General features: G+C 42.9%; 1 protein-coding gene across 1 annotated transcript in view; it reads left to right on the top strand.

The window, feature by feature from the left end:
- Positions 1 to 25,359, top strand: part of SYNPR (synaptoporin) — a 433,067-nt gene that overhangs the window by 252,712 nt on the left and 154,996 nt on the right. Inside the window, exon 3 of the mRNA XM_003410033.3 lies at positions 21,574 to 21,698. Within this exon, the coding sequence (XP_003410081.1) occupies positions 21,574 to 21,698 (125 nt within the window). The remainder of the gene's footprint in view (positions 1 to 21,573; positions 21,699 to 25,359) is intronic.

Here is a 25,359-nt window from a genome sequence, read left to right as displayed (position 1 = left end):
TCATTTCCTCAAACATGCCAAGCTCTTGCCCTTCTTAGGACCTTCTCTTTCCCTCCATCTCCAGCTCCTCCCAAGGCCAGCACCTTCTCAGTCTTCAGAACTGGACCTGAGTGCCCCTTCCTCAAAGGAGCCTTCCCTGATCTCCTTATCTAAGCAGGCCCCCACCGTTATTCTCTGTCACTGTCTCTGCTCATTACCTTGGTTTCCTTTACACAATTTGCTATCTGTGTGTTTATTCATTTATTGCTTGTTACTTCATTAGACACTAAGCTCCAAGAGAGCAGTAACCATGTATGTTCACTCACCTAGATATATCTATATATCTCTATCCATGTGTATCTATATGTGTATCTCTCTACCTCTATTTCTATGTGTCTATATCTCTCTCTATATATATCTCTATCTCTATATCTATACCTATGGAGTCTCTGGGTGGTACAAATGGTTAGCACTCTTGGCTGCTAAATGAAAGGTTGGACGTTTTTGTCCACATGGGAGACCACAAAAGAAAGGCCTGATGGTCTGTTTCTGAAAAACCGACCATTGAAACTCTGTGGAATACAGTTCTACTCTGACACACATGGGGTCGCCGTGAGTTAGAACTGACTCCATGGCAGCTAGTTTTTGATTATTCATCTATATCTGGATATGTATATGTCTAGCGCCTACACAATGCCTAGCACTTAATCAAAACAAAACAAAAACAAAAACCAAGCCAGTTGCAGTCAAGTTGATTTCAACTCCTGGGGACCCCATAGATAGTCAATAAATATTTACATTTAAAAGATATTCTTTTTTATTTTAGGAAGAAAGTCCACATACCTATAATAAAACTGCACTATCCAATGAAGAACCATATATCAAACATAATCTTGAATTCGATGTGTGAATTTATACTTGTTAACCTCTAATTTAGGTCACTGAGTTACACTTCATTCCCAGGACATAGGGTGCCAGCCCCCTAGAATCATGGATAACAGAGCTCACAGACACTGTCCTTCCTTAATTGTACACAGATATAGAATGAGCTGAGACTTATCTCTTTCAAATGGCGATGTCCTCACATCTGTTATGACTGGGAAGAGATGGAAATATGAGACTGGAAAATCATTCTTTGCATACTTCAGTGTCCATGCATTAAAATATGCATTTCCAACCAATCTCAGCTAAAGAAGTCAAAACACCACAAGGTTTTGATGCTTTCAAGGCCTTGATATCTCTGCGACTCTAATGGAATAACCAGGTCTCTGAGGACTTTGGCTAGCAGCAGCCAAGGCACTAGCTCTCTGTGTGTCTGCAGCAGACGAGCCCGACTGGAATGGTGGAGCCCAGCCACCGTTCATTTCCCCGACGGCCCTGGGTCTGGATGCCTCGTGCCAGCACACCTCCCCTTACAGGAAGCCGAAAGTGATGCCCAAGAGGCCACAAGTCCCAGGCTGACTGGAAAGTAGCTAACAGCAACGACATAAGGGCAGTGGTTTTTAGCCTGAAGTCCTTGGACTTAATGGACTTGGCCTGTTAGAGGGCCCTGAGTCTGTAGGACAATTTTAAAATATATGTGCAAATGATAATTTTTCTATGGAAAAATCCCTAGTTTTCGGTAGCTTCCTGAAGTGTAAACTAAGGTCATCTTAACATCAAGGTCATCTTTGATGACCACTCTCAAGTTTTCCCTAAAACAAGCTCATCTTGTTCCAAACTTCCAACATGGCCTCATATCCTGGAATGTTATTATTCAATTATTATGTCTCTTACTCGTCTGCTTTTGTCATATTTCTTCTGCCTCCTTTCACTTATATAACTTTAAATGTTAGATGTGGGTAACTTTTCTTCTAATATCTAGTTCTATTTCTTTCTTTCTAGACTATTAGCTTGGGGCCACCTCTGGTGGAATCCCCCAAGTTCTTTGACATAAACTTGTGAGTTCTGCTGAGAGGAGGATGTATTTCGGTTCATTAATTCAACAAGTCAGTTCTGAATGCTTGCTGTGCGCTAAGCATTGGGCTCACCTTGATGGCAGTTCTGTCATGTTTGTGTCTGTCTACACTTATCAAAGAACTCTTTCTCTACTTGGTAGCTTGTTTCTGATGCTTGTCTGACTTGGGTCCTGGAAGTTTACTCTAGAGTACTCGCACTCATTAGGGAGAGTACTTAATTTACAGATATGATGAGAGAACTCCCGCAGTAGAGAAATCCAGAGACAACCAATACATGGCCCCTGCTATCCAAGGGCTTCCAGCCAAGCAAGGAAAATAATTTAATAGCATCCATGCCTTTTCGTCATTCTTGTTTCATTTTTGGTTGATTTCTTTCCGCCTGCTCAGTAGGTATTCCCGCTTTCCTCCTAGTTCCTCAAATTCCTAGTGTCCTCATTCACTCCTGTTCATTATTCCGTTTCACTTCTTAGTTTGCTGGGAAGGCTAAGACCCTTCCCTGTGAGACCACTCAACTTTCCTCCTTTCCAACTCAGGGTAACGCCCTCCAGCCCCATCCAGCCCCTCCTTCTCCCCTCTTAGAGGAAGCAATATAGCTTGTATTCATTTGACACGTTTACTGGGCAACTGTAATTTGCAAGACTTTTTCAAGTCTACTTCTTAACTGCCTTTCTGTTCTCACACCTGAATAGTTTCTCAAGCGTATGCAAATCCCTGCTTTTAGAATTATGTCACTAATTTTTGCAAAATTGCCTTTGATTTCCATGAATAAATCAGCATTTTAACCTTTCTAGATGTGTTTAAAAAGTGCGATAAGTTTAATTTGGGAGCCAGAATCTAAAATTTTAGAAAAGCTCACTTTGTCTTATAGTTATGGGATCACTAGATGGCTCCATGTTTGTGGTCTCTTCTGCAGTACTGAGGTTGATGGGATAATATTTAAGTCTATACTTATGAGTATGGTCTATATGAACTTCACTTAACAACATTAGTCTTCAGAAGCTAAAATATATTAAATATTAAGTAATCTGATATCTCCTATTACCTCTTGAATTTAATTAACAGAAAGACATTCTTGAAAGACAGTGGGTTTTTTTTGTCTTATTATCTAGGAAATAATACTTCTTTACATGGAATGTACAGTCCTTTAGGCTATGGTGATCTCTCATCCCATTAAAACATGAGAAAAGCTGCTCTCTCATTACGAGGTAGAACTAAATGGGTTCCTAAAACCATCAATGAGGCTGATTAAGAAAATTTTTGTTAAAGAGAATGCATTTTTCTTCCAAGTTCTACAGTCCTGTAATAAGAGAACAGAGTGAGATTAAAAAGTGTGCCCCTCAGCAATTTTCATTAAGCTTAAAAAAAAAAAAACTTTAAAGAATCTGACAACTCTTTACACATATATTAAAAAGATTATTTGAATTTCATCTGCACATATGCACTCACATGGAGCCCTGGTGGCTGAGTGGTTAAGCATTCAGCTGCTAACCAAAAGGCAGGAAGTTCGAATCTACCAGCCACTCCTTGGAAACCTAATGGGGCAGTTCTACTCTGTCCTATAGAGTCGCTATGAGTTGGAATCAACTCAACAGCAACGGGTTTTTTTTTTTTTTTTTGGTTTATACACTCACATATAGATTGGTTTATAATATGATCCTGATTTTAAAACTTTTTTTAAATAATGGAAATTTTCAAACACACGGAAAGGAATGCAGAATAATATAGTGAATCCCCAAATCCTCATCACTGGCTCCAAAGACTTTCAACTCCTACCCAGTGTTGTTCTTTTTATCCTTCCGTTCTTCCCAGTCGTCACATTATTTCCTCCAGAAATAAGTAGGCACGAGTCTCTAAAAGGTAAGAAATCTGCCAAACAAAAACACCAAAATATCATTTTAAAAATTAGCAATACTCCTTCAATGTCATCAAATAGCCACAACTGGCTAATACATCATTTAATCTCATGGACATAAATAGTTTGCTTGAACTGGGATTTTTAAAAAGTCCACACACTGTGTTGGCTGAGGTCCATTCAGACTGTTCCAGTTTGCGCCCTGCGTTCTCCTTCACGCCCTCTCTCTCCTTTCCCTCTTTTCATTCCATACATTTTGGTGGTGGTTGTGGTGCTGGTGGTGGTTGTGGTGCTGGTGGTGGTTGTGGTGGCGGTGGTGGTTGTGGTTGTGGTGGCGGTGGTGGTTGTCATGGTGGTGGTGGTTGTTATAGTTGTGGTTGTTGTGGTTGTGGTAGTGGTTGTTGTGGTGGTGGTTGTTGTGGTAGTGGTTGTGGTTGTTGTGGTGGTGGTTGTGGTGGTGGTGGTTGTGGTTGTCATGGTGGTGGTTGTCATGGTGGTGGTGGTTGTTATAGTTGTGGTGGTGGTTGTTGTGGTGGTGGTTGTTGTGGTGGTGGTGGTAGTGGTGGTGGTGGTGGTGGTTGTTGTGGTGGTGGTTGTCATGCTGGTTGTCATGGTTGTGGTGGTGGTGGTGGTTGTCATGCTGGTTGTGATGGTTGTTGTGATGGTCATGATGGTTGTGGTGGTGGTGGTGGTTGTCATGGTGGTGGTGGTTGTTATAGTTGTGGTGGTGTTGGTTGTGGTGGTGGTGGTTGTGGTGGTGGTGGTTGTGGTGGTGGTGGTTGTCATGCTGGTTGTGATGGTTGTGGTGGTGTTGGTTGTGGTGGTGGTGGTTGTGGTGGTGGTGGTTGTTGTGGTGGTGGTTGTGGTGGTGGTGGTTGTGGTTGTGATGGTTGTGGTGGTGGTGGTTGTGGTGGTGGTGGTGGTTGTCATGCTGGTTGTGATGGTTGTTGTGGTGGTCGTGATGGTTGTGGTCGTGCTCGTCGTTGTTGAATAAGCCAGGTGTTTTCCCCTGAGAGTGTCCCAGATTCTAGGTTTTACTGATTTCATCCCATTGGTGTCATCACATGTGCTCCTCTAACTCCTGTATTTTGTTTGTTGTAAATTAGCCATTGGGCTTAGGGTCTTGATCAGATTGAGAGTTTGATTTTTGGCCAAGAATACACCGAAATTGGTGTAATGAGATCCTGCCGTGACGCACCTAGCATGCTGCTGGGCGCGGCGTCTCTGGTGTTTTCCAGGCTGTCTAGCTGTCTGTCTGTGATATCAGCCATCAGCGCCTAGATTTAGTAGTTCAAGGAAGGTTATAAAGTGATGACATTCTGATTCTATCATTCCTTCTTCGTTATTAACAATACTTCTTCAAAAGGAAACTTCCTCTCATTTACTGTTCAACCACTTTCTGGTAGTTTTCATAACGAAAAGGCAAGGTAAAGGCTTGATTCGTTTTTCTTATTTACCAGTTTCAGAATAACGAGTTTCTTCACTAGCGTCCCCTGACAATGGCCAATTTGATTTTTGTGTCCGTTTGTTCATTTTAGCGTGGTTATGAACGTATGGATTTAAACTGTGTTTCTCTGTGTGACCTTGGATGAGTCAGTTACCTTCTCTAAGTCACTATTTACCTAGCTCTAAAATGGGGATAATCATGGAACCTACCTCCTGGGGTGGTGGGATTTTGATGAGATAATGTCTAACTCAGGTCCCTGGGTGGCACAAATGGTTTGTGCTCGACCACTAACGTAAAGGGGGGCAATTTGAATCCACTCAGCAGCCAAGAAAACCCTATGGGGCAGTTCTCCTCTGAAACACATGGGGTCACCATGAGTCAGAATGGAGTTGATGGCAATGGGTATGCGTGCATGTCTGCCAAGGACCTACTGCGTTACTTGACACAGTAGGAGCTCAGTGAGTGGCGGCAGTTGTTGTCATTGACGGCCAACGGTGACTGTAATTATATCAGAAAGTATTACTTTAGAATGTGCTTCAAACTGCTCCTCTGGAGCTCCTGCTACAAATCTAGTGTTGTGAATATTTTTCAATAAGAACAATTCCTAACATGCTGCCTTTTAACTACCTATTATAGATCTGGTCCCTTTCCATGACACAACCAAAACAATAGATTGAAGCAAGTCCCCCATTGTCAGAGAGGCCACCTGAGGACCCTGCGTCTTGTCTGAGAGGCTCAGAGATTGATTTCCAGGTCAAGAATCAGAATAATCAAAACTGCTCCGTAAACGTTTTGAAGTGAAATATGAACAGCTTAGAGAATGCAACTTGCAAGTGAGGTGTTGAAAGGAAGTAGAGTTCGCAAAGGCTTGCAAGGCTTTATACGGTTATTTGCATGTTTCAAAATTCTTCTGACAAGGCAGAGGGGGACAGGTGCTGGTTGAATGGACACGGGAAATACAGGGTGGAGAGAATGGGTGTGCTGTCACATTGTAGGGAGAGCAACTAGGGTCACATAACAATATATATATAAGCTTCTGTGTAAGAAACTGACTTGAATTGTAAACTTTCACTTAAAGCACAATAAAAAAAGAAAAAAAAAATTCTTCTGGCAATAACTTGTTCCATGACTGATTCTGCTGGTGAGCTTAAATATGATGTATGGCTGTAGTTAGTCAGCCCTGTGTGTTATTTAATATACCCACAAAGCGTTGTCGCTGTTAGCTGTCGTCAGGTCGACTCTGACTCATGGCGACTTTACATATGACAGATGGAAACGCTGCACAGAGCTGCATCGTCCTCGCAACCGCCAGCATGTTGGAGCCTGTCGTAGCAGCTGTTGTCCAATCCATCTCACCGAGGGTCTCCCTCGCCCTCGTTGGCCCTCTACTTCACTGAACGTGATGTCCCCCTCTAACGATTGAGCCCTCCTGATGATGTGTTCAGAGCAAGCGAATTGGACAATATTCTGTTGTGATCCATAAGGTTCCCAATGGCTGATTTTCAGATGCAGATTGGTAGGCCTTTCTTCTACTATCTTCGTTTGGATGCTTTGCTGAAACCTGTCTACCGTGGATGACCCTGCTGGTATTTGAAATGCCAGTGGCACAGCTTCCAGGATTACACACACAAGTCACCACAATAGGACAGACTGACAGACGGGTGGTGGAGCTATAAGGCTTAAGGTTTACCAAAAAAAAAAAAAAAATCAGCCTCTGATATTCTGTTAATGCCATGCTGCTCTTTCAAGAAGGTAAAGCTGTATTTAAAACAAACAAACAAAAAGGGGTGGGGAGAAAGGGATGAGAGAAAGGTCCCTGTTTAATGACTCTTGCTGCCTAGTGAAAAGACATTGATTGAATTTTGCCAATTGGTTGTGAATCAATTATTTTTCCAGAATAATACTATGTTATTCTAAATTGCTTTATGGATGTAAACTGTAGCTGTAGTCAATGAAATATGTAAATGTTAAAGAACAAACACAATCCATTGCCATCAAGTCAATTTCAACTCGTAGCGACCCTGTAGGACAGAGTGGAACTGCCCCACAGGGTTTCCAAGGCTGTAAGCTTTACGGAAGCAGACTGCCACGTCTTTCTCCCATGGAGCAGCTGGGGGTTTGAACCACTAACCTTTTGCTTAGCAGCCAAGTGCTTAACCACTGCACCACCAGGGCTCCTTAATGTTAAAGAAGACATACTAAATACGCTGAATTCAACAAGAATAGAATTTCACTTCAAATTTTATTTCCTATTCAGAGAACGCTAGACATGGTTTTCTGAGACCTACTCTAAATATATATCTATTTATAGGATTTGAGGGTTGTGCCTTATTTTCAGTTAAAAAAAAATAGTCATTTTACATGAACTTAAAAGCATGGAATAGCCCCCTGCCAGCACAGGCAACGTACAACACTGAGCTCCAGAACGCGGCTGTGTGCCGCTAGCTTCTCTGGCTCTAAGTTTCTGATTAAGCCGAAGGATGCAGTTAAGAGCAATGATTTTCTTCACTGCTCCAAGAGATGGTTGTGGTAGGCAAGAAGCCACATCACAAATTTACCCAGGAAAAATGTCAAGTTCAAAAACACTATGATAGGCAAGAAATTAATTCAAAAGATTCTCTCTAATCGAGTGTCAAAGGAGTGATGTCAATTCTAAGTGGGAAGCTCTGTTGGATTTTTATTTTATCCTGTTATTCCATTATGATGGATATGAGAGAAGCGGAGTTGATTCCTTTTGAAAAGTTACACCCATTTAATCTGATGGCAGGTAAGCCGCACTTTTCACTCAGCCAACGATTAAAACTCTACTTGCACCATGGGTCCCCGAGGCATATTTTCAGATAAGTTTACCTTGATTCTAAAAGCCTGGCGTTGCCAAAATATTCTATTAAATAAGCAGGTCAAAAACGCAATTCCATTTATGTTCACTGCAAACATAAATCATTTGGAAGTATTTCAGAAGAGACTTCTAAATGGAGTGGGTTTTTCTTTGACTTTGCATTTTTTCATCTAAATCACGGTTAATAGCACGATCGTCTAATGACAGACTTGGGTTTACTTGGCTCAGGTAACCCAGAGGTTGCCTCAATCTGCAATTTTTATAAAATCTCTAGTTAGCTACAAAAGTAATACCAAAAAAAAATTCTTATTGAAAAAATTTAAATAATTAAATATTATTTAAAAAGTGAGGCTATGGCTCCAAATTAACTGATAAAGGCTCAGAGCTCATCTCTCTAGACCTTGTCAATGTCTGTAAAAATGTGCATATGTATATGCAGAAATATTTCCTTTTCCTAAAAAATGCAACATGTGCATATTAAAGTTGGAAATTTGATTTTCTTTTCTTTTTATGAAGGATGCGAATGACTTTCTATAGTGCTATTCATGCCCTTTCGCCAAGACATAATATTCCATTGATTGAATACATGATAATTTATTTATTCTCCTTAGAGGGTGAAGATTGTTTCTCATTTGTTTTTAGTATTTCAACCACGTATTTTATTTTAAAGATCAGTTAGGCTTCTGCAGGAAAATAAAATTCAAGTAGAAACTTAAACTTCAATTCATGGACAAGAGTTAAATTTAGTGCATTGCATACAAGGCACAGGTTTTTCCAGACACCAATGGAGGAAAACAAAATGATGGGACGTTGAGTGGTTTTGACCGTGTGTCCTGCCTTTAGGAAATGCCTTGGTGCTTGCTTACTGCTGTCGCCTGTCCCATCATTTCCTGTGGCAGACCACAGAGACTGGCTGACTCAACAACCATCGCAGCCTTTTCCTCTTGCCTGTCTCTTCTGCAGGAGTCCCTGGGTGGTGCAGTTAGTGTTCGACTGCTAACCAAAAGGTTGGAGGTTGGAGTCCAGCCAGCGGTGCTTTGGAAGAAAGGCCTGGTGATCTACTTCCAAAAAATCAGCCTTTGAAAACGCTGTGGGGCACAGTTACACTGACACATGTGGGGCCGCCACGAGTCAGGGTGGACTCAACAGCCACCAGTGTTCCTTACTGGTTGTCCCTTCTGTAGAGCCCAGGGAAGCTGAACTCCCAAATCCTAGCCTCCCACGCAGCTAAGGGTGTCAGTGGACACAGGACCCTTTGTGTGACCATAAGACAAAGACCGTAAGAACCAAAGAGATGCTGGCTAGGCATCAACAATACCAGCGGCCACCTAGCCCTGGGCTCCTAGACATTCGTGAAAAATAAACTCAATTCGCTTAAGGCACTGTAGGTCAGATTTTCTGTTACCTGTGGCCAAAAAAAAAAAAAAATTGCGAACTGATCCAGTCTCCAGGGTTCGTCTGGCTGTGGGTCTTGAGAAAATGAAAATGGAATCTGCTTTTGCCATCTAAGTAATTTGGAGTTCTCCCTCTGCAGGGCCTGGTCAGAATTTCTCAGGTGATAGTGTGAAGCACCAATTACGTGAGGCTGCTTTTGCCTGGAAGGATTTCACGCCAGTCATAAGCAGCCAGAAGAGCACATTCCCGATTTTTGACAAGTGGCATGAAATGGAATGCAGTGTGGAAGAGATTGTGTATACCAGATAGTTACATACAACGGACAGGAAAAGAGCACACAGCTGTACGGGGAAGGATTTTGACAATGGTTTTTAGTACCTCCAAATAAGATACGATTATACTGTCTTCCAGGGACCGCGTGCCATTTTTAGCTTCACAGAAAGGTCCCATCGGAGGTTCACAGGGCTGTTCACCAAAGTCTTCAGGGTCAGCGTTACCCCCATTGCAGTAATAATACCCTGATGGCTGAGAAGATGCTCAGCCTATTTCCTTGGAAGAATCCAATTATCAGCAGGAGAAGAAAAACTCAAAGAAGGCGGCATAGCTTCCAGCATCACAGCCACACACAAGTCACCACAGCTGCACAAACCGACAGATGGGCGGTGGAGCCACAGTATATAACATTTACAAAAAAGAAAAAATCAACCTCTGCTATTCTGTTAAAATAATGCTTGTCTTTCAGGAAGGTAAAGCTTTATTTAAAACAAAAATGGAGGGAGGGGATGAGAGACTAGCTGTCCAGTGAAAAGACTTTTTTTTTTTTTTAATTTTTATTGTGCTTTAAGTTTTTAAGTGAAATTTTACACGTCAAATCAGTCCTTCATACAAAACCTTATATACGCCTTGCTATACACTCCTAGTTGCTCCCCCCCTAATGAGACAGCACACTCCTTCTCTCCACCCTGTGTTTCCGTGTCCATTCAGCCAGCGTTTTTCCCCCTCAGCCTTCACATCTCCCCTCCAGACAGGAGCTGTCCTGATAGTCTCATGTGTCTACTTGATCTGAGAAGCCCACTCCTCACCAGTATCATTTTCTATCCCATAGTCCAGTCCAATCCCTGTCTGAAGAGCTGGCTTCAAGAATGGTTTCTGTCTGGGCTAACAGAAGGTGTGAGGACCATGACCTCCAGGATCCCTCTGGTCTCAGACCATTAAGCCTGGCCTTTTTACGAGAATTTGGGATCTGCATCCCACTGCTCTCCTGCTCCTTCAGGGATTCTCTGTTGTGCCCCCTGTCGTGGCAGTCATCGGTGGTAGCTGGGCACCCTCTAGTTCTTCTGGTCTCAGGCTGATGGTTTATGTGGCCCATTCTGACTCTTGGGCTCATGATTACCTTGTGTCCTTGGTGTTCTTCATTCTCCTTTGCTCCAGGTGGACTGAGACCAATTGTTGCATCTGGCTAGCATTTAAGACCCCAGATGCCACTCTCCAAAATGGGATGCAGAATATTTTCTTAATAATTTTTATTATGTCAATTGACCTAGATGTCCCCTAAAACCATGGTCCGCAAACCCCCGCCCCTGCTACTCTGGCCTTCGAAGGGTTCGGCTTACTCAGGTAACTTTGCTTTTGGTATAGTCCAGTTGTGCTGACCTCGCCTGTATTGTGTGTTGTCCATCCCTTCACCTAAATTAGTTCTTGTTTGCTATGTAATTAGTGAGTCCCCTTCTCCCTCCCTCCCTCCCTCCCCCGTCTCATAACCATCAAAGAATATTTTCTTCTCTGTTTAAACTATTTCTTGAGTTCTTTTTTACAAAAGTGGTCTTATACAGTATTTGTCCTTTTGCATCTGACTAATTTCACTCAGCATAATACCTTCCAGGTTCCTCCATGTTAAGAAATGTTTCATGGATTCATCATTGTTCTTTATCAATGCATAGTATTCCATTGTGTGAATATACCGTAATTTATTTATCCATTCATCCGTCGATGGGCATCTTGGTTGCTTCCATCTTTTTGCTATGCAATGAACATGGGTGTGCATGTATCTGTTCATGTAAAGGCTCTTATTTCTCTAGGATATATTCTGAGGAGTGGGATTGCTGGATCGTATGGTAGTTCTATTTCTAGCTTTTTGAGGAAGTGCCAAATCGATTTCCAAAGTGGTTGTACCATTTTACGTTCCCACCAGCAGTGTATAAGTGTTCCAGTCTCTCCACAACCTCTCCAACATTTATTATTTTGTGTTTTTGGATTATTGCCAGCCTTGTTGGAATAAGATGGGATCTCATTGTAGTTTTGATTTGTATTTCTCTAATGGCTAATGAACGTGAGCATTTCCAAAAAGACATTGAATTTTGCCAGTTGGTTATGGATCAATTATTTTTCAAAAAAATACTGTTATTCTAAATTGCTTTATTGGCATAAACTGTAGCTATAGTCAATGAAATATTTAAATGTTGAAGAACAAATACAGCCCATTTCCATCAAGTCAATTCTGACTCATAGCAACCCTATAGGACACAGTAGAACTGCACCACAGGGTTTCCAAGGCCTCAATCTTTATGGAAGCAGACTGCCACATCTTTCTCCCGGGGAGCTGCTAGTGGGTTCAAACTGCCAGAGATGATTAGAAATGGAACATTCATTTTTGGAGATGTTTATCAGTCTAGTGGTGGTCTCCTGGGTAGTGAGTGGAGTGTGAGGGAAGCCACAGTTAATCAAAAGCTCTTTCTGAACTAGGAAATATCCTGACAGTATGTGTTCCTCATTTTCAGGGCTACTGTTGAGGTACTCAGCTCCTATAAACAGCTGTGTTTCCGGAACTGCTCTTCAGTGGGGTGCTGAGGACAAATGGCTCATCAGCCCAAGACAAAGCATAGATGGAGAAAGGACAAGGGTGGTTCATCAGAGGGGGCTGGAGGGGGCGTTTGGGCCTCTTTAATCCATAAGCTGTTGAATGATTGAGCTGCCTGGAAGGAAGAAAGCCACCACCCCCAGCTGTAGGCGGCTGGCAATTAGGAGGAGGGACTTGTCAAGCGTAATTGGCATAACCTCCTCACATCAGAATTTCCACGTGTTCCTCTCATGCTAGACTCTACCTCCCTTCCCCCAATGGCCTGTAATGCCACAGAGCAAAGACTTGTATGGCTGAGGCAAAATGCATGCATTACCATTAAGTCACGTCAGATGATTAGAGCTTTGTCTTATAGATGCTTCATGTAATCTTCACTTGACATTCTGAGCATTGATGTGACAGAGAGAGCCTTAACAAGCCCATAATTGGTATTTCTGCATTAGTCTTTCCATAGGATGCTCAGCTAAGAGACCCCCTTCCCACTCCTGGGAGAGTTGGAAAGAAGGAAGATAAACTTTCGAGAAAAGCAGATCTGTGTTCAAACCCTGACTCCTTCACACACAATAATCACGTGACCTTGGGCATGCTGATTAATCTGTTCCCTTGCCTATAAATCAAGGAATTGTGTTTCTGATTACAGAGGTTGTGCAAGGATTAAATGAGCTGATTTCGTGTACTAACTGAAGAGACTGGTGCACAGAGCCCAGGGTAGCAGTTTTATCATTACTATTGTCATCATCATCACTGACAATGTTTACTATTCTTTGATTCAGTGCCAAAGTCCTCTTTTCCAAGCACTGCATCCTCTCATCCTGCCTTGACCATTCGTTCATATATTCATTATCTTAATAAAACTTATGACCCACCTACGATGTTTTGGCACAATGAGGGACACAAAAATGACTGAGGCACAGTCGCGCTGGCAAAGGATTTGCAGACTGTCTGGGAAAGTAAGACACTTTGGCTTCCTACTCCTGCCGCTCTCCGCTACAACCAGTGTGGCCTTCCTGAAACACAAATTTGGTCATAACCCACTCCTGCTGAAAGCCCTCAGTTATCACCCCCTGTAAGACCCAGGTTTCTTCACATCAGCAAGCTACTTCTGTAGAGGGTCAGATAGTAAATATATTTGGCTTGCTGGGCCATATGGTGTCTGTCACAAGTACTCAACTCTGCCATTGTAGCAGGAAAACAGCCATAGAGAACAGGTAAACAAAGAGATGTGGTAACGTATGGCCGGGGGGGCCATCGATTTGGGACCCCCGCTAGACCACACCTGATGCAGCCGTGCCTACCTCTATGGGCCCCATCACTCCCCTCTTCCCACCTTGCAGTGTCTGCTCCAGCCGTACCAGCTGCAGACCCAAGTGCCTAGAACATTCTTCTTCTCCCTTTTACCTGGCTACATCTGGCATGTTTTCCTGGTTTCTGCTTAGCCATCCCTCATGTCCTCTCCCCTTCCCTCCAAGTATTTACCATATTTGTCTAACGTGCTCCAGTTACTGTCACCACAGTATAATACTGTCATACCCAACCCAACAAAATAAAATAATTTTTTTTTTTTTTAACAGTGCTGGTTTATTCACTTGTCTGTATCCCCAAAAAGAAGTTCCCTGGAGGTAGAGGAGGGAGGGAGGAGGTTTCTATTTATTTAGTCAACAAGTATATATGGAGCACCTGCTTCATACCAGGTAGTGGGCTAGGTGCTAGCAACAAAACCAGTGTACCGCCTTTTCTAGGGAGGTGCTGAACCAGAACATAAACAAGTGAATAAATAATATCAAGAAAATACAAATATTTTAAAAGCGCATTGCTGTAAACAAATAGGCTATAAGGGGCCAGGCTGGGGCTGGAAGTGGAGGCATGAAGCCTACTTTAGATAGTGTAGTCAGAGAAGTCTTCTTATTTAAAAGAAGAAAGGAAGGATGGAAAGGAGCCTGCTATGCAAAGGGTATAAAGGAGGAAGTTTTGGGCAAGGAGAGCGTTCCTGCCGCTGGAGGGAGCTCAGCCTATTCATGGGAATCGGAGAGAGCTGCAGAGAGTAGAGCGTGGGAGGCTAGGGGCGAAGGCGTGAGATGGGTGGACAGAGGTGCAGTTCCCTTTAGTAATGCATTCCTAGGGCCCACTGCAGCTCCTGAAAATAAAGGTGCTTAGTAAACGTTTGATGGAGTTCCTGGGTGGTACAAACAGTTAATGGGTTCAGCTGCTAACAGTTTGGAGGTTTGAGCCCACCCAGAGGCACCTCACAAGAAAGGCCTAGCGATCTACTTCTGAAAAGTCATCCATTAAAAACCCTATGGAGCACAATTCTACTGTGAACACACATGGGGTCACCATGAGTTGAAATCAACTCGAAGGCAACTGATTAAATGTTTGCTAATTTTCTTGCTTGCATTTCCTAAAAGGAGATCCTAAGACGTGGATTTTGGTTCAAGTTTTTTTGGGGTACAATGCTGGGAAGCACAATGAGGATGTGGAGAATTGAGAAAGCGAAGAGAGAAAACCCAACCAAGAGTGTGTTAATGGGCACGTTGTTGCTATGGGCAATGGGGGCTCAATGCCAGCGGATATTCTGTGAGAGATTGAATTGAACAGACTTGAAAATTGTCCCAGAAAGGAACAACAACATTGGGCTGTAACACACCACTATCTCTCACATTGGTGGAAAGCTGATAGGGAATTCACTCTGGGAACCTCCAGTGTGCCTCAGTCAGAGGTTCAGCACGCTTCGACTGCCAGAGAAACCCTCGCAGAGTGATGTGGGTGCTGGAGGGAGAGAAGCCTTTGCTGTGTGTGAAGCTGCAGGTGACTTATGGGGTGGGCCAAGGCAGTACAGACAAGACACCAAGAGCTTCTGCTACAGTAACTAACTAGTTAAGTGCGTAAGTCATTGAGTAGGTGAACGGACCAGTAGAATAAACCCAAAGGGGAAGACTCTGACTTGCTTCTTCCAAGGCATCCTTCATGCTTGAGGTCGTATACCAAGCCTTGGGAGATGTCGCCTCCCAACATCACTGCAGACCGCAGATCCCTAGGAGTGCCATTAATCAGCCCAATTTCCTGTCCTCCTCCAACGTATTGCTTTCAACTATGACTTGAAAATTAACCAGAAGGATTAACAGCAGCCTTCATTGATATTCCTCGGGTGGTTCATTTAGTTCCAAGGAGGGAGCTGCTTGCCATCTTTCTGCTGGAAAACCTTTAGCATCATTAACTGTGCAAAGACATCATTCCTGCCTTGGGTGATTTTGGTTTATTTATGCTTATTATGCCAGAAAATGCAAGCCAGTTCTTCTGTTCTCTTTCACTTGGATATGTTTCTAACCAGGCCATCATATACAAGGGAAATCTCTGCTGGCTAATTCTGCCCATTTAGAGAGCAATTTTTTTGTTGTTGGGAACAGAGCTGTAGATTGTCCAAGGCAGTGGTGAAATGACAGTTTATTGCAGAAGATTTGCTTCGGTCTCCTGAACTCAAATGAGTGAATGATTGGATGAGTGGTAATGATATTGATCATCTTAGAATTTATATGAGAGCGACGTGTCTACTTTGTTTGAGGAGAGTTGGAATCTTGAAGAAAAATGAGAAGAGAGGTGTTAAAATTTCACTTGGTTGAGTAAATGGACTTTTGTTCCTGGGCAAGGCTCTTAGCTCTAGAAGGGTGGGCTGGTCTTTTGTGTTACCACACAGAAGGCACAGTATTTGGTATTGGCCAAGGCTGGACACACAGAGCGCACAGTTTGAAGAGAATATGCACACGTGCACACACATGCACTCACATATGCACACACATACACACGTACACATGTATGCACGCACATATGCACACACGTACATGTGCACACACGTAGGCACACACGCACAGGCACATACACACACAGACATACACACATCACACATGTAGGCACTCATATGCACACACATACACATGTACATACGCACATGCACACACGTACACACACACACACACACTGTGCCTTTACCTCTCTCACTAAGTTGCTTGCAGCCTGCCTCACACAGGGATTGTTCCTCTCACCTCTCTTTACGTCCCCTATGCACTGTTACCCTGGGCTCTTCTCCCCCCTTGCCTTCCTGGATTCACCCCCAGTCCTTACCCCATCCTGGCTGCATAACAGGAAGTTATCCCATCTTTCTAAATGAGATGTTATCTGTCTCAGGGCTGCGCATCTACAAGACACACAAGCCTTTCTGTTGCTAATATGAGTGGCCTCTCAGAGCGCTGGTTGTCAAGTTAAGCCAGGCTCTGTCTCCTCATACTTTCCTACCGAAGACCCTCCACCCTATCACAGGCAAGGAGAGGAAAAGAAGGAGAGAGGATGGACGAAGCACCCATCCTGCCCCCTGCTGAGCTTGCCGGGTGCGTCTGTGAGACGTTTGGGAGAAGCCTGGAGAACCACAGGCCACTAAAGCACCAGTGGTGTGTTTTTGGGCAAAGCCAACTGGACCATTTGACAGTCAACTCCTTCCTCCCAGGTGCCCCAAAATCGTTCTTCCTGAAATTCTAGAGCTAAGTAGAAGAAGACTGACTTGGAGAATCTGGAGACTAGGGTCCTAGTTCCAAACTCTACTCCTAGCTGAGTTGGGGCAAGTGGATTTTCTTCTCTTGTTTTCAGTTTCCTAGATAGTGTGGTAATAACTGTAGTAACAGTGATGAGGCACTGTAATGTTCAGTGAGGGCTGTGAGCGTGATGTGTTTCCTCAGTTAGTGTGCTCAACACCCAGTGAGGTGAATACTGCTATTCTTAGCCTCTCTCACCACCCGACTGCCGCCTTGAACTTCTATTGGCTCTTTGAACTTGCAATCCTTTCCTCTCTCAGGACTTACATGTAAGCGGTTCCCTCTGTTCAGCACCCTTTTCTTGCTGTTCGTGTGACTTGCTCTTGTTGCTCCTTAACGTCTTAGCTTCAGTGGGACATCCTCAGGCATATCCTCCTCTGAGGCATAGCTTCCCGGCAGAAAACTGAGCGCAATTTGGAGTTATCTTATTTGTATGCTGTTTTAGGTTCTGTCTCCCTGATTCAGCATTAAGCTTTTGCCTTTTCTCTGACTTTTTTTTATCCTTTCTCTCCCCAACAGCTGGGACACAGTAGGTGTGTAGTTAAATATCTGCTGAATGAAGCAATGAACGATTCCTGATTGAGTAGATGCAGGAACTGAGATTTGGAGAAGTCAAGTAACGTGCCCAGGGTCACAGAACTAGGAACTGGACTCAAACTCAGATCCACCTGACTCCAGACGGCTCTGCTCCACCTAGGGCAGAGTGGCTGGGTGACTTCCTGGAAGGGGAATGGGTGGGAGAATTTCCAGAATTTCTTCCCCACTCTGTGTTTCCGTGATACACAAAGAGCCTGAAGTGCCCTCTCTGCTGTGACTTGGTGTATTCTAATTATAGGACCAGGCTCCTGGCTGATATTCCCTGGAGGAGTTGAATCCGCTCCCCCAACTCAGGAATTGCCCATCCCTGTGATAAGCTATTCACTCAGCAGGATCTACCACTTTCCATGTTAAAAAAAACACAGACATTATCTGCTTAATCCTCACCAAACCCATGTGAGTTTGCTATCCGTCACACAGCGTGATTCCCCTCTAATCAGTGAGGACTGCGGAAGGGAGAAACTTAACCAGAAAGCCTGTAGCTTCATAGTTAACCCTAGTACAATATCTTGTGTTTTCAGAGCTCAACATAGGCTTAAAAAAAATAGTGGCATATGTGGTTTCAATAGCCTGACACTTTCTTTCCATGCAGCTAATATTTCGAACTATTTAAATGCATAATGAGCATTCCATCTTAAACTCATTACATGGTAGCATTAATAATACCTTACTGTAGATGGCACTAAAAAAAAAAAAAAAAGTATGCAAAGCAATTTAACAGAAGCTGAAAAGCCAAGGCTAGTCTCTTTGTAGCCATTAAGCACTGAAATTAACAAGATTTGCTTTTAAGCCTTTCAGCTCTTACTTGCTATGTTTTAAGGTCCCAAGTAACTTTTTAAGGTACAACTGTTTGAAGCCACCGTCCGAGGTACCTCACCCACAGCCACCCCCCGTCTGTCAGTGGAGGTGTGTGTGTTGCTGTGAAGCTGACAGGTTTCAGCAGAGCTTTCAAACTTAGATGGACTAGCAAGAAAGGCTTGGCAATCTACTCCCCCAAATCAGCCAATAAAAACCCTATGGATCACCAGGATCCCATCTGAAACTCATCATGGGGATGGTGCAGGACTCGGCAGCGTTTCATTCTGTTGTCATGGGGTTACCATGAGTCGGGGGCGGGGGGCTGACACGGTGGCAGCTGGCAACAACAATGCAATTTGCAGAATCTTTGAATACAGAAATATTAACCTTCATATAAACACACACACACCCTTCACGACATTGTTGCCAAGAGAAAGTATGATCGCAGATGTTACGTTCTGGTCACAAGACCTGGCCCATTGCAGGCAGTGAAATGGCCACAGTGGCAACCCCTCCCTACCTTTATACATACAGGTGCTGGTTGCATGATTAGGACTCTTGCCCCAGAGGACTATGTAAATAATGTAAATATGTAAATACCATGTGTAAATACCACACAAGCATGAATGGGGAGGGAGTAGTACATAAATGGAGTCATGATGGGGCAGTAGTTAAGAGCTCGCCTGCCAACCAAAAGGTCAGCAGTTCAAAGCCACCAGCTGCTCCTTGGAAAGCCTATGAGGGCAGTTCTACTCTGTCCTACGGGGCCACTATGAGTTGGAATTGACTTGACAGCAAAGGTCTTTATTTATGTGTTTATGTTTTTGGTTTAGTAAGTAAGTGCAGACTCCATTTCATTTGATTTTTAACTGTACAGGGGAGATATAGGAGATATATGTTTTACAAATGAGGAAACTTGGAGGGGAAGGAACATCTCCACAGCCATAGTGCAGGCATTAGGACCCAATGACTCCCTTCTTTCTTCTGGAAGAAGTTTTGCCCATAAAGATATTTTGACATGGCATAAGGGGCTGGAACATCCAGTATTATACAGTGAAAACTAAATTTAAGCATTGAATATCTAAAATCTCCTCCTCCATATTCCTACCAATACTAAGAACTGACAGGAAGAGACCATTTGGTCATGAGAAGTGAGCAAATCTCTGCCATGCGGATAAAGGTCAGGTTGCCTCCCTGATCCCATTTGCTAAGTAAGCATCATCCCCTTTGTTAAGTGGGTTGGGGAGTCCCTGGTGGTGCGAACAGTTAATGCGCTTGGCTACTAACCAAGGTTGGAGGTCGGAGTCCACCCAAAGGCACCTCAGGGAAAAAAAAAAAAGGCCTGGTGATCTGCTTCTGAAAAATCAGCCATTGAAAACCCCGTGGAGCACAGTTCTACTCTGACACACATGGGGTCACCATGAGTTGGAGTGGGTTCTATTGTAACTTTTTTTTTTTTTAAGTGAATTGAAATAGCTTTTGAATGCCTTTTCAAGTCACATCAGTTAAGAGAACTGAAAAGAAAAGCAAGCAAAGAGAAAAAAAGAAAAGAAAAAAAGATTGGTTTGTCTGGACTGGTTGGATGTTGGCTTGCTAGGGCAGATAGCCATAAATGGAGCCAGGGATTAGGTCTAAACGTTCGATTGTTTGGCCTGAAACATTTTACCAGGGAACACATCCACACCTGTTTGCAGTAATAATAGTCCTTAACTGGTGTTAGGTGCCTACTGTTTGCCAGGGTTTTTTTTTTTTATCCTAAATGTTTCACACACCTTAAAGCACACTGATACATTTTTCTCTGACTGTATCTTTTGGTCACCTCTTTCTCTTGGTCAAATTGTTTCCATTTCAAAAAGCACTGATTTTAGAAACTAATAATTTAAAACTGCCTTTAAAAAAAAAAAGAAGTCTGCAAATCATTCCTTTCCCTCTGAAGGTTTCGTGATAGACTATCATTGACCAGTCTTTCCCTGCTGAATTTATACAGACAGTTGAGACAAACAGCTCTGAGATAGCTTTCCACCACAGATTGGGACTGGGTGGCAGGTGTTACAGATAATATTCATTTAGCCTTTTGTACTTTGTGGACAGACTTGGTGACCTTGCCAGTCCCAGCACCCTTCTTTTTACTGCTTTGATGACACCCACAGCAACAGTCTGTCTCCTATCACAGAAAGCAAGGCCATTCAGAGGAGGCACGCTCAACACCATTTTACTGATGAGGAAGCCAAGGCATGGGGAAATTAAGCAACTTTTCAAGGTCACTCAGAGCCCATGCACTTGATCCCTAAACAGTAACTCCTCTCACTATGCAAAGTGAAAGAGTGTCCCTAATAGGGATCCAAGATACTGCAAGAAGCTGAATTCCAGAATTAAAATGAAATCAATTAGAGTATCACAGCATGTGTTAAGTGCGCTGGATCGATTTCTTTAGGAATGCCCAGAAAATGCTTTTGAATTTAGCCAAACTATGAATGGACAAAGTTTGGCGTTTGTTAACTTCCCATCTCAGGCCATCTCGGCCTTCCTAGGCATCTCTTTCTTCTCAAAGGCTTCTCTGAGTTCCTCTTCCTAATTTTCAGTGCCTGGTTCTCCACACCTGCATGTTCTGCACCAGGATAGACTATGATATTAACTGACCAACTATTAAAAGATACCGAATCTTTTAATAGTTGGCTTATAAATAGCGACCAACACAGAGATGTAACCGCCAATGGGGGTTTGAGGCTGAAATCTCCTGAGATCTTCCTTTCTGAAATAGCACCTCTTAGTACTCACCTACTCTTCCTCAACCCTGAAAGCTCTAGAATTCCCTGATTATGCTTAAAAAAATCTACCCATGTTATTCCAAGGACATGACATGTTTATTGCAGAAAATACAGGTAAACAAAAGAAGAAAGCAAGGAGATAACCGCAAATTCTCCTGACCTGAAAATACCTACTGTTACGCCTTTGGTTCATGGCTTTTCAAATCCTTTAACTGTGATATAATATCTATGCTCTGTAAGGCATAGCAGCTTTTTACACACTCAAACACACGTATTTTGTCCTTGTCTTTAATGTTTCTCCAAGTAAAATTACTCTAACTTGTCAGACTCTTCTTTCAGGCACCATCTCCCCACCCCCCCCATCATCACTATGGCCCTCATCCTCCGCTCTGGACCAAGCGTGGTGCTTCCTCATTCTAGACACTAAACTCCTACTGGTATACCTGATTAGGTCAATGGCATCCTAATAGCTGCCTTTTCTTTTGTTTCTTTGTTCTCCACAGCTTTTTGCCATCTTTGCATTCTCAACATGCGGTGGCTATTCCGGAGGCCTGCGGCTGAGTGTGGACTGCGTCAACAAGACAGAAAGTAACCTCAGCATTGACATAGTGTTCGCGTACCCGTTCAGGTAGGGAATGGGCTTCGCTCTCATCTACGTCACAGAGAGGGGGCTTTCTTCCTTCTGTGGCACCTCTAAAATGTGTAAAATCCAGGGACTCTTGGGTAAACAGAAAGGATTCTGCCTTCAGCTCATAAAATGCCCAAACAAGTAGAATGCCCACCTACCATCCCAAACCAGGAAGATGTGTGAGTTGTACCTTCAAACCAGAATGGACTCATCTTAAAATATATATATATACTACAAATGGCCCGGGATTGGGGGCTGTCAATGTGGAGACCTTACTTACGCAGGTAATTCCTAGTTCCCCGTACACATTGCCAATCTCAAGGTCTCCTGAATTCTCTGTAGAATTGTGTCATCTCTAATTTCATATTGACTGTGCAATCCTGGCTGATGTGTTTAATAATATCATATATAAGATTCTTTCCATGTGCCAGATACCATGCCTAGCTATTTACATGTTTAACTTCATTAAGTCATCACATGGCCCTGTGGGGTGAGGATTGTTACCATCACTATTTACAAATGAGTAAACTGAGGTACAGGTACATTGTGTACCTTTCCTCAGCCAGCAAGTAGCAAAGGCAGGGCTTGATCCTGCCTAGTTTAAATCCAGAGCTCACAATCTCTACTGCTCTATTTAAATTGCTTGAGAATAACACTGTTAACCACCTTGTAAATTCAGTATGAAAAACAATGCCTTATCTGCATCGTACTTTGTCTATAAAATGCCGACTAGGTACCTATCAGGTCTTGTCCCAAATCTGACATCTTGTGATTCTGATCCATATACCCAAAATGGATTAATTTAATTCAAATTTTAAATAGTTTCTTTCTGTAAACCTTCCAGATATTTGGTACCAAATAACTGGTGCAATTTTTAAAAACAACTTTCAATACAGTGTTCTGACATTGTATTAATATATTCTCTTGTTCACTTGAATTTAAGATTTGAGTGTCCTCCTTGGGCCAGACCCTGTGCTGGATCAGGGATCACAGAGAAAAGTAGATATTAGCCCTTTCCAATTTTTTTTAACAGGCAAATGCAGTGTTTTCCAAAACATTTCCCAAGAAGCCTTAGACAATCAAGGATGGGAGGGAGGGAGAAAGGGAGGAGGAGGAGGGAGGGAGAAAGGACTATATGATCAAGTAAGTTCAGGAAACACTTCTTAGCAGCTTTGCCTTTCTAATGCACATTGTGAGTCACCAAAACAGACACAATTTTCCCAAATACGTTTGACCACAGAAACGTTTTCGCTGAGTCTCTCCAAGGATTTCTATATCATGGGACACATCTTTAATATATTGGTCTAGTCAACTTTTCTGTTTTGAAATAAAAAGTGCCCAGTTCATAGGTAACGAATCATGGGAAGAAAGTGGCATTTATGCCAAACTTCATACAGGTGAAAGACTTTAAGACTAGGACTGACAAAAGCTGTAAACACCCCTGTTCAAGTAGATACTCTCATAACTAATAAGAGAGTCCAAAGTTCAGAAACATTGAATACATGATCTCAGTTAATCTGATAACAAATATTTCCTGTGCTGGTGGAAATGGGGTGGAGGGTGCTTGACACTCCTGAAAGTTCTGGAAGAACTCTTTGGCTTCTAGAATGGCCATGGCAATGTGGGCTCACTGATGAGCGTGCAGCATCTAGGATAGAATATAAGAATTGCCAGAGGTTGGGTAGAGGGGTGGGATACTTTGAAAGGCTATTCATGGAGCTAGTAAGGCCTACATTGCGTTTTAGAATAATTTCCCACCAAGGGATGTGGTAGGAGCAAGTGACTTCAAGGTCAATCCTTCAAGATTCTAGGTCTCCTAGAAGCAACTTGAAAACCACTCTTCCAGAAGAAAGCAAGAAAGCTTTTGCCACTCTATTTCCCACGTCTGTACAGCCTATGCTGTCTACTATTGGGAAATCAGGATTAGCCTGTCTAATCCCATAGAAATTCTTGCACTTCTGTTCCATTAGTATCCACCTAGGAGATGTTCATACCATTCTAGACAGACTCAATTTTACTAGAGTTGCAATTTCAATTTTACATTTGCATACTTTAAAATGTTGTACCACCATTCTCTTGGGGGAAGATCTGAATAATAAGCTACTGTGTCTACAATTTATACAGGTTATTTTCAAGGTATTTGTTTCAGAAGAGGCTGGGTTAGCAGAATGCTGATGATGTAAATCAGTAAAAAAGCTATTTTCTCCTGAAACTTCACAAGCCAATGTCAATGATTTTATCATAATCTTAAAAGTAAAATAAGTGTTCAGCAACCTCTAACATTTCAGTTTATTACAAACACAAAGAAGACAATAAATCCTACTGCCAAGTCATTTGAACAAAAACAATTAGTTTGTAAACAACAGATCAAAGGAAGCTATTTAACTAGTTGTTGGACGAGTATTTCGCAGTCGTCAATAGTGTCAATTTAGAAAACCCCAGAGAACTTACAAAATACATTGCCGCTTCTGATGCCTGTGCCAAGGTGTGTAACTCTTTTACCAGCACATGTATGCACGTTTGACCCGTACTTTCACCAGAAGGAATTTACGTTCAGCAATATACCATTTTACTGTGGGAATAAAACACTTGTCCCCTGATCTTCCTTTTGATTTGTTATTAAAATGAACAAATAGGATTTAAGTTTTTGCCCATCTACTGCAGCGTGCTAACTTGGTACGGAACTTGGTTGTTAAGTGGGATTCTGGATGAATTCTTTTTAGCCCTTCCTTTATGCACCAAACAAACAAACAAACCTGTTGCTGTCGAGTCAGTTCTGACTCATAGAGACCCATAGGGTTTCCGAGGAGCAGGTGGTGGATTCACACTGCCAACCTTTTACCATTGGGTGGCCAGGGTTTGGCATTTATACACAGAAGTGTGAAATAGAGTTTCTCGTTGTAAGGAACTTAACATATTTGGAGAAAGAAAACCTACTCAAGGAACATCAGTGAACACTGGAACACTGCAACAATACAGGACACATGTAGAATAAGAGGTTGAAGGTGAGAACAGAGAGCTTAGGGACTACGGGACAAAACAAGTCATCATGGCAAAGGTTAGTGTTGAAGGGTCAGATTTTTTTTTTTTTAATATTTTTTATTGTGCTTTAAGTGAAAGTTTACAAATCAAGTCAGTGTGTCACATATAAGCTTATATACACCTTACTCCATACTCCTACTTACTCTCCCCCTAATGAGTCAGCCCACTCCCTCCTTCCAGTCTCTCCTTTCATGACGATTTTGCCAGTTTCTAGCCCTCTCTACCCTCCTATCTCCCCTCCAGACAGGAGATGCCAACACAGTCTCAAGTGTCCACCTAATACAAGTAGCTCACTCTTCATCAGCATCTCTCTCCAACCCATTGTCCAGTCCCTTCCATGTCTGATGAGTTGTTTTCAGGAATGGTTCCTGTCCTGGGCCAACAGAAGGTTTGGGGACCATGACCGCCGGGATTCCTCTAGTCTCAGTCAGACCATTAAGTCTGGTCTTTTTATGAGAATTTGGGGTCTGCATCCCACTGCTCTCCTGCTCCCTCAGGGGTTCTCTGTTGTGCTCCCTGTCAGGGCAGTCATCGGTTGTGGCCGGGCACCATCTAGTTCTTCTGGTCTCAGGATGATGTAAGTGTCTGGTTCATATGGCCCTTTCTGTCTCTTGGGCTC

Source organism: Loxodonta africana, chromosome 22, assembly GCF_030014295.1.
Source record: "Loxodonta africana isolate mLoxAfr1 chromosome 22, mLoxAfr1.hap2, whole genome shotgun sequence".
Classification (NCBI taxonomy): Eukaryota; Metazoa; Chordata; class Mammalia; order Proboscidea; family Elephantidae; genus Loxodonta; species Loxodonta africana.
The sequence above is the reverse complement of the archived record's forward strand: the minus strand, read 5'-3'. Positions and strand labels throughout refer to the sequence as shown.